This window comes from Loxodonta africana, chromosome 18 (assembly GCF_030014295.1).
Source record: "Loxodonta africana isolate mLoxAfr1 chromosome 18, mLoxAfr1.hap2, whole genome shotgun sequence".
Lineage (NCBI taxonomy): Eukaryota > Metazoa > Chordata > Mammalia > Proboscidea > Elephantidae > Loxodonta > Loxodonta africana.
Genome location: NC_087359.1, coordinates 29,198,391 through 29,208,325, shown reverse-complemented (window position 1 = coordinate 29,208,325; position 9,935 = coordinate 29,198,391). Strand labels below are relative to the sequence as shown.

General features: G+C 51.5%; 1 protein-coding gene across 1 annotated transcript in view; it reads right to left on the bottom strand.

Annotated features, from left to right (window-relative positions):
* Window positions 1–6,623: 6,623 nt before the first annotated feature.
* Window positions 6,624–9,935, bottom strand: part of MARCHF10 (membrane associated ring-CH-type finger 10) — a 93,157-nt gene continuing 89,845 nt past the window's right edge. Inside the window, 2 exon segments of the mRNA XM_064270958.1 lie at window positions 6,624–6,722; window positions 6,725–6,770. Of these exon segments, the coding sequence (XP_064127028.1) occupies window positions 6,697–6,722; window positions 6,725–6,770 (72 nt within the window). The 3' untranslated portion in view covers window positions 6,624–6,696.

The window sequence follows — 9,935 nt, the reverse complement described above, 5'->3', positions numbered from 1 at the left end:
GGCACAGGGTTGAGTCTGTGGCAGGGACAAGGTAAAGAATTGCGTCTTGAGGGAGGATCCCAAGAAAGGAAGGAAGGAAAAGGGAGGAAAGTGGAAAGGAGATCAAGGAAATAAGGAGGGGCCGAGAGGAGGCCCAGCAGGAGATGAAAGTGCCCAGATACTCAAGCCTGGCCTGATTTTCGTTATCTCAGGAGCCGGGGCTGCCAAGAGGCCTCAGGAAAAGGCTGACTTCACATGGTCACTCCCACCAGAATCAGCACCATTCAAGGTACAGATTCAATTCTTCCTTGTCTAGAAAACCAGGCAGGATGCCAGCCCTGGAGAAAGAAAAGGAGTAAAGCAGCAAGCAGGCATTTCCTGTTTGACGTGGACTTGTAGCGGGCACCATGGTTCAAGGCCACACACCCAGGAGTGCAAAAAGCTGTCTTTCTACATCAGCAGAAGGCAGAGCTTTAGTTCCAGTCGTTTCAGGGAAATCCCAGGGAATGAACATTTTCTAGTCTGGTCAGCGTTTTCTCCTTTCTCCTACAGGTACCTCTGAGTTCTGAGGTCTTACGGAGTATCCAGGCATCGAAGTAGGGCAGTCATCTGATCTTGGCCATCTTACATCTCTGCTGGCTTATGTGGGCTGCGTTGCCCTCTGCGTCTCTCTCTGGGACTTAGGAAAATTTTGGATGGTGTCTTGACTTACACTGGGACTACAGGAGACTCAGGACATGCCATGCCTCCATGATAACGACAATAATAATATTTATTGAGCATTTACTAGGTGTGGGCCCTGTTCTAACTGCTTAACATGTATTAACTCATCTAACCCTCCCAGCACCCGATGAGGTAGGTGTTATTGCTCCCACTTTACAGATTAGGGAACTGAGGTACAAAGAAGTGAAAGAACTCACCGTGTCCTCCCTGGAGGAGCTCTGCTCCACCATTCCTGCACTAAAAGTGTCGGCGAGGGGGTGCAATAAGGGTTGGAGAGCGCCCTGCAATCTGGCAGTAAGGCTTTGAGATGCACGAACTTTGTCTCAACCCACCATCTCTGCTGAGTTTCGGAAGCCTATTTTGCACCCGATCTGGCTGATGTATACCTGTGATGGTCTCAGGGCAGCTGCCTCACACCCTGTCACAACTCCTGTGGACTTGAGCTGTCAGGATGGTCTCCTGTCATCTCAAGTTCCACGGAGCTCCCTGTAGAACTTTTTAAATATGCATCATCCCTTCTTACATGTTTCCACCTGTTGGCTTCTGGACACATCTTTTCTCTTCAGCCAATCTTAAAGTTCACTTAAAAAATAAAGGCCCATCTTCTCATGGAATTATTAAGGTTTGGGGCTCTGTTTGTGAATGGAGGAACTGGAGGTTTCAGGATTTTTATTTAGAACATGGAGGACAGTTTCAATTTATATGGCTCTTCTAGGTTCTATTAATATTCAAGGATGTCCGCTGGTTTTTAATCTTTGATCTTGGGTTTGGATGCCTGATTGAATCTACTTGTTTCCGATAGTTGTGTCACTTTATGTTTAATGGTGGAACATAGCAGAAGAGTGGGACAAGATTTTAAGGTAATTCAAGTCTATAGATGTTGTTAAGTGTCATCTAGTCGGCCCCTGACTCATGGCAACCTCATGCACAATGAAGCGAAATGCTGCCCAGTCTGCGCCATCCCGATGATCGCTTGTGGACTGGATCATTGCCATCCAGTTCAAGTCTAGCCTTCCTAAAGCCCTATTGGCACCATAATACGCCTCGAGGCCCCCTTTCAAGCACAATCTTGTGCTTTGAGCTCCATAGGGTGGGGGCAGGGTTGGGAGGTAATGGCCACTCTTGGTCTGAGGGGTGTGGGTCTCGAGTGGGAAGGATAGGGCCTCTTTCTCTTCATTTCACCCCTCTCCTCCTCCTCCTATTTAGAAATTTTATTGGGTATAGTTTATAATTAAACCCTGGTGGTGTAGTGGGTAAGTGCTATGACTGCTAACCAGAAGGTCGGCAGTTTGAATCCACCGGGCGCTTCTTGGAAACTGTATGGGGCAGTTCCACTCTGTCCTAGAGGGTCGCTTTGAGTTGGAATTGACTCGACGGCGATGGGTTAAATGGGTTATAGTTTACAATCAAACCATAAAGTTCATTCATTTTCAGTGTACAGGTCCACAAGCTTTAGTAAATTTATCACTGTGTAAACATTAACATAAACTAGCTTTAGAAAGCCTTCATCATCCCAAAAGTTTCCTGAAGCTGTTTGCTGTCAATCCCAGCTCCTATCTGAGTCCTGAGCAACCGCTGATCTGCTTTCTCTCTAGTTTTACCTTTTCTAGAAATTTCATATAAATGGTTCTGAGTGGGTGCCCCTGGGGACAGCCAGCCGTCCAGCCTGCCCCAGCCCATGGGGGACCCAGGCTGTGTCATTGCCAGTGATGGCAACGTGGTGGGGAGTTGGGGAGTGGGGGAGTGGGGGAGGAGATTGTGAGGCCCTGAGACTTTGTTCAGAAACCCTGGTGGTGTAGTGGTTACGTGATATAGCTGTTAACCAAAAGGTTGGCCTTTCAAATCCACCAGGTGCTCCTCGAAAACCCTATGAGGCAGTTCTGCTCTGTCCTATAGGGTCGCTATGAGTCAGAATTGACTCAATGGCAATGGGTTTCATTTTTGGTTTGGTTTGGAGACTTTGGTCAGAAAGAGTGAAAAACACTAAACAAAGCTGGGTAAATAAAGTCAGTTTACTGAATATGCAGCTTGATTCCACTCAGGGTAGAGTGGGGCCTAAATGGGCACCCAGGGCCGCTGGGCCTGCCAGGGCTTCAGGTCCCCTTGGGCTTCTGGCTGAGGGGCAGCAGCAGGGTAGCCCGCTGGGGGCCCAACAATCCAGCTGCTTGGCCCCTGCTGTCTGGGACCCGGCTGGTAGCTGTTGCTCAAGCCAAGCCCCCAAAAGATACCGGCATAAGGGGAAAATGTAATGTCAAACAAACACACTGGTTTCAGTTTCAATAAAGAGGAGGAGGAATGGAGGCATGTGGGGACGTAGAAAAGTGGCTGGGTAGAGAAGTTTCTCCCAAGCTCCACGGCCAGCTTCCCTCACTAGACGACCCGGCCATTGCTTTGATAAATGTTGGTTTCATTTGCATCCCCCATCTCGGAATCTGGAAAGCAAGAGGGTCTCTCAGGCTGTGGAGCCACGATGGACTGTGGCATCTGTCATCGAAGGGCACGGATCACTGCCCCTTCCTGCCCTGCCCCAGCTCCAGGGACCAGCCACACACAAGGCTACGGTGCCTGGAAGAGTGTGGGGAATACGGGCCCACAGTTGGGCTGGGGATCCTCCAGACTGCCCCACTGGGGTTCCAGCTAGGCTAGGGCAGCTGGACTGCAAGCCCCTGAGAGACAGCACCTTAGTGGTCTCTGCATCCCTACAGCCTGGTGCAGAAACTGGCTGAGTGTATCCAGCAAATGATCACGGGCTGAGTAACTGGAAGAGCCTTTGCCCCTTCTCAGTGTATGCCTCACACATAACCCCCATCTCCTAACTTGCCAGGGGAGGGAGGAGTTGAGCTAGGTTTCTAAGAAGTCTTTCAGAAAACAAGTGGATGAGGCAGAGGGATGTGGGAGGACAACTGACACTAGGGTCCAACTGGGGGAGGTGGGAGTGGGGCTTCTTCTTTCCTTATTGCTGGAAACGTCTCAATATATTTCTTTTCCCATTGGGTTGAGCGCATGCTTCCTGACTAGAAACCGTTTTTGACTGTTGAAGAAGCACAGGGGGCAGGAGCTAATAACACCCCCATCCCTATCTGGACCCTCTCAGCTCCTACCTTGGGTCTCAAGGAAGGCCCAGCCCCACTACCTTCCCCAGTTACCTCTTCACCCACCCTATGCTTTCCCCCAAAGGCTAGTTGCCTTGACTCCTGGGCCAGGCTGTGCTCTAGTCCAGTGTTTGGCCTGAAGGCCCTCGAGCCTGCCCTTGTTCTTATCTGAACACGCATAGCTACAGGGCTTGGCTATAGAAACAGTCATAGTGCCACCTGGGAAGCAGCTGGCAGGGGCTGGGCACAGAGCCACGTGACGGGTTGTCAGACCTGGGCACACACACCCAGGGCCTCTTGACAGCTGCCGTTACCTGGGTGCCACTTGTGGCGCTTGTGTGGGACCTTGGTTCTGAGGGCAGGGGCAGGGCTGCCTGCTGAACAGGTCGGCATGGTTCCCTAGAGCCACAAAGAGGCTGGTTGGATTTCATCTGGTATGCCCTGATGTTTTACCTTTCCTCATCTCTGTTTACCTGACCGAGGTGGGATGGCATGTCACAGCTGTGACTCAGCTCTGGCAGCCCATCTTACCAAAGTGCTGCCAACTAGGTGAGTCATGCCAGGCTGCTGGGGACCAAAGACCGTGGCCTGGGGGAGGGCAGGACACAGGTGGCTTGCCTCTGGCTGTCCTGGCTCTGATCTTGGTAGTGGCTCTGGCAGGAAGCCAGGCAAAGTCTGCTTCTGACAGCATGCCAGGATGGTCCCTCTGTACCTAGCTTTCCTCTGCCTGGTGGCGCCCACCTGTGTCTGGGGTGTAGGCAGGCTAGGGGCAGGTGGTGAGGGCCTCGGTCTGCATTTCCAGGGCGAACTGGCTGCCCCCACATTGGGGCTGGGGCATCGGGCAAGGGGGCCCTGGCTCTGGTCCCAGCTCCCTGAAAAGGGATGGTACATGAGTGGTGAGACTGTCAGTGCAGCCATCTATCTGCCTGAGAGCAACACAGGAGGGCAGCATCTCAGCACAGGCACCCGGAGGAAGGGCCTCAGGGTCCCCTCCCTTCACTAGAAAAAAGGCCTCTACTAATTCCTTTTTACCACCACCCCAGGGAATGCTCTTCTGTCCTCAGAGATGTCAGGCCCATCTTGGGGGTCGGGAAAACCCGGAGCCCGGGCCCCAAGGCCTCTGGGGAAAAGCCTGCACTTGGTCCGCTGCTGAGGGGGGCAGGGTGCGGGGGGCGGCGGGAGACACCTGCGAGCACTGGGCACCAGGGGTCGCCCCTGCCCACCGAAACCACACGGGCAGACCCGCTGCTTCGGGTTTCCTAGAACCCGGCAGAGCACGGGCGAGGCGGGGGCACCGCGGGGACCCTGCCTGGGCCTCCGGGACCGCGTCCTGCCCGGCCCAGGCCGCCTTCTGAAGTCGGCTCACCGTCACGCCCTTTCCGCAGCGGAGGCTCTCAGCCAAGGCCAAGATGGGGACCTGCCAGGCGATTCCCTGGCGCGGGCGAGCTGGCAGAGAGGGAAAGGCGTCTGCACCTAGCGATGAGGACTCGCCCGGGACACAAAGGTCTTTCAGAGCCTCTCCGGCGCCCTTCCCGGCGGCCAGGGGCTGGGGAGCAGCCGAGGCGACAATGCTGGAGTCTGGAGGTGGCAGCCCGGAGGGTCCCCGGGGGCCTTGCGAGGGGCCAGGACAGGGACTCTGGGGGCTCCTTTCGTGAACGGAGGGAAGGCCCTTTCTCACTGGCTCTGAAAATGGTCAGCACGGGTGGTTCGCAGGACTGCGTGCCTTGAATAAGAAACTCGGTTCTCCGGGGTGGTCATCCGGCCCCACCCTTTGAAGCTTTGGGCTGGTGCAGCCTCTGCTCCAGGCCGATCTATTAGGAGTTTCTAAAAGCGTAAAGGAGCCTTGGTAGCGCCCTGGTGAAGAACCCGGCTGCGAACCAAAATGTCGCAGTTCGAATACACCAGCCGCTCCTTGGAAACCCTTTGGGGCCGTTCTACTCCGTCCTATAGGGTCGCTAGGAGTCCATGCGTCGTCGGAATGGACTGAAGGCAACGGGTAAAAAACGTAAAGGGCGGCGCCAGGAGCGCTAGGGGGGGCCAGTATGTGGAAAGACATATTCTAGGGCCCCACCCTGTGGCCTGAATCGGAATCTCTGGGAGAGACCCAGGAATCTGTATTTTTGGTACTTTGCCAGGTGATTCTTCCCTAGGGTGGGAAGCACTGTTCCATACCTTTTAGGGCAGGAGTTGTAAAATTTCTCCTCAGAAGAGCTTCTGGGGACAGAAATATCATAGCTCCCTCAATTCATTGCGATGTTTATTCCCACGCTGATGGAGAAGTTCTTCCTTAGTCTGACTGCCAGCTTTCCTGCTTTAATTAAGCACATTTTTCTCCAGTCTGGTTTTCTATGGGTATAACTAACAGGGAGGCTTTTCTCCAACCTGTTTGAGGAGAGCTGTCCTGCCTCCTTTGAGGGACTTTCCTCAGGAGACCAGTTTTCCCTGTTCAACCTCTGAATCCAGCAGACCTACTTGATCAGGCCAAAAGGTGAGAAAATCCAATAAAGCCACTAGCCTCTGGGTAATGACTGAGCAGCCCTCATCCAGGGCTTGGGAAGGAAAAACCCAGAGGACCCTGGCAGTAAAAAACCGAGAGGCTCACGCAGTACTGTACACAGGAGAATCCCAGCAAGAAAAAAAAAACAAACAACAAACGAGGTGCAAGTCATCCTACCACAATACCCCCTTTCCCCTTTTTGGCCCTCTTCCTTGCTTTCAGGATGAATTAAAATTCGTATCTGCTCTGCAGCCAGCATACTTGAACTTGCCTTCCTGATTGCTTTCTGCAGCTAGAATTTCCCAAGCTTTGTGGGGTTATTTTTGCCTCTGGGTGGTGGTCATTACTTCCTTCCACAGTATTAGTTTCAGCACAGTAACAGGGAAAGAGAAAATTAGCAAACCCTCAGAATGGCAGGACTGCCCCCCAAACCTACTTTCATTTTCTTCCGGCCTGGCTTGTCGGTAATTTCTTGACAACTATGAGAAAGAAGACAATGAGAAATGAATTGTATTTTTTTTTTTTTCCCAATGCAATTGTGAACAGATGTGTAACTCCCTAGTCTCAGGAATATTCTAGGAATCTCTTACATCACCTTAAAGAGGCAGGGAAGTGGGTGGAGTGCCCAGGGCAGGGTTAATACTCAGCATCAAGAGGGCTTAGCTTAGTCCTAAAGACTGCCTCAGAGATAACCTGGGTCACCTTTGCAGTATCAGGGCTTCTAAATTTGGCAGTGAGAGCAGACGTGCTTCCTTTCAGCAACTGATCTGAAAAGCAGCATCCCCTTCTGACGTTTGAATCGCATTTACAGGCCGTGGGGGTGAAGGCCTTGTTAATTGGCCACTTGCCTCACCACTGGCTTTTAAACAATCGGTTGTATTCTCCGCCTGGCAGGAAGCAGCAGGCCCATCAAGGCTCTGGGCTCCCTCTTTGTTCTGACTTTATGGCATTTTATGCCACAATAAGAAACACTGTGTACTCCGTGGGAGCCCATTGTACCAGGCAGCAAGGATGTGAGCTCTGGGGCAGGAGGGATAGTGCTCTTCCCCCGGCAGAAGAGAGACTTTGTGACAGGCTGGAGGGCAAAACAAGGGGTGCTGGACACTGTTACTGGGGCAACTGCCTGGCCAGTGCAGAGGCAGTTGTTGTTCCTGAGTGCCTTTCTGTCTGTGCCCGAGGAGAGGGAGGGTGCCTCTCACCCGCAGGCCAGGTGAAGAGCTAGGGAGGGATGGAATTTCTAGAGTAGCAGGTCCCCATTACCTGGTAAATTATACATCAGGACTGTGCTAGCCACTGCCTTCATTTTCCCTGGGCTGCTGAGTGACCTCAACCTGCCTCTAGATTCAGAAGGGCCCAGTCTGTGTCAGGTGATAGTATCACTCTAACCATCTCTTACACTCCACTAGGAAATTCCATCTTGGTAAGTAGGGAAGTTCTCCCAACTATGGACCGTATTTTGGGTAGACGTGGTCCTTGAAATCAAGAGTTTATGATTTTGTAGAAATGATGTAAATGGGGAGGGCGCCTAGAGGTCCATCCAGCCTCACATGGGAATGTACCTGTGGGCTTTGAGAACTACTTCAAGACCCTACCTGCCTCCCATGCCAGCCACTGCACTCCCCTCCCCTCCCACCTATCCTGAAGTTTCCATTATCAACAGCACACCTGGAGCAAAGGAGGTAGCTGACTCTCGGAGACCATGTGAAGGAAGGCCTGGGTCCCTTCTGCCCTTGCCTTTTAGCACAGTGACGGGGATTCTTTCTGTTACTGTTTTTGCTAGTTAGGCACCTAGGCATCTAGGGGTCCTTGCCATGGCAGGCAGAGAGGAGAGCTCATGGTACAGGTGTATTTCATTGGGGGTGGGGGAGGGAGGGAGCATGGTAGGGACAAGACCTATGGTTAGGAGGAAGCCAAGGACAGAGGCCTTAGGGGAGCAGGCCCTGAATAATTATGCACCCAGCATGGGTGCAACAAGGGAAAGAAGGCAAGTCTATTTAGTATGTCCCTTTATCTATTTTTTTTTTTTTTTCTTTATCTCAGGGCAGCCCTATGTCCCCATCAGACTCAGTAGTGAGCCAGGTGGGGCCAGCTGAGTCTGATGGGGTCCTTTGTTCTTTGAAGACACTCTAACCATGAGCCTCTGAAGTGAGAAAAGGCCAGTTTCTTACTGGGCACTTGCAGAGATTAACATTCAGTGCCTTCCTTCAGCCCATACCTTACCCCGGACCCACCCAAGTCAGTCCTTCCCATCTTCAGTGCTCCCCACGTGAACCCAGCTACCCAGTACTACCGTAATAGGCTCCCAGCTGGTCTCTCTGCCTCCAGTTTCTTCCCCCTCCAGGTCACCCTCCACATGGTTGCCTGAGTTAGCTTCCAAAGGTGCAAACCTCTTGACTCCAGGTGAAAAGCCTTTCCATGGCACTCCAGAGTAGAACTCAAACCTTGCAAGTCCTGCATCCTGCCTGTGCCTCCAAGCTCACTTCCTGCCAGGCCCTGGCCACACTCAACTCCTTGACGTTCCCCAAGCATGCCAGATCTTGTCAAGTCTCTGAGCCCTTGCATGTGCACTTCCCTCTGCATGGAATGCCCTTTGCCTCCTACCTACCCTTGCCTATCTGGTAAAGTCTCCAAGATTCAGTTTAAACGTCACCTTCTCAGTTGATCAGTTCATGGGAGCAATAATGGAAGCACCTTTGCTATCAGACTCCCAAAACAGTGGGAAGATGCATAGCAAAGATTACAACCTAACTGGATTAAAAGCAAGTCCTCTGAAGCGCTGGCTTTCAAACCTGAAGATCTTGGGGAAGCTACCTTGGAGAAGGAATAGAAGGGGGGAGCCCAAGAACAGTCACTCTTCTTTTTGCCTAACTCTGCTCCATGTTCCTTCACACCTGGCTTGATTTCTATCATAACACAGACACTTTTTTTTTTTTTTTTAATATTCTTGGCTACACGTCTGTTCTGTAGATTCTGAGTCCCTTATGGGCAAGGAGTGTCTTAATTACTTTGTATCCCCAGGATCTAGTTTAGACCTGACACATAGTAGACATGTAGTAAATCTTTGAATAAATCTTGAACTCGAGAGTGTTCCTTTACTTTTCTCTCCACAAATTTTTGCTATCACTTTCTCTAGAAAGTGACTCAAAACTCTCTTCTTGGAAGAAATAGGTTCTGAATCATTAGTTCACTGTTTGTGAATGCAAAAGTTATTGAGCATCTAGTATGTGCCAGGTATTTTCTAGGCACTGGATGAGTGTGGGGTTCAACAGAGGTAAGGTTTCCATGCCCTGACCCATGCAGACTACTCCTTATTTGGCAGTCATTGGGCACTTCGTAATCACTCAACGCTCCTAACACCTATAGTGCCTGGGTCATACATGGCAGTCAAATAAGACCCACTATGTGCCTGCTTCATGGAAGAAGTGTAGAAGGCCTGGCCTTGCCTTCAAAAACTCACAAACTCACTGGTAAGACAAATTGCTTCTAGAATTGCTGAAAACTTCAGGATATCCCAGCCAGAGAAGATCTTATGTTGTCAACTTCACAGCCTTTAGAATTTTGCTCATCCACATGTCTCTCAGTTTGTCCTACTGTGGGGGCTTGCGTGTTGCTGTGATGCTGGAAGCTATGCCAGATACCAGCAG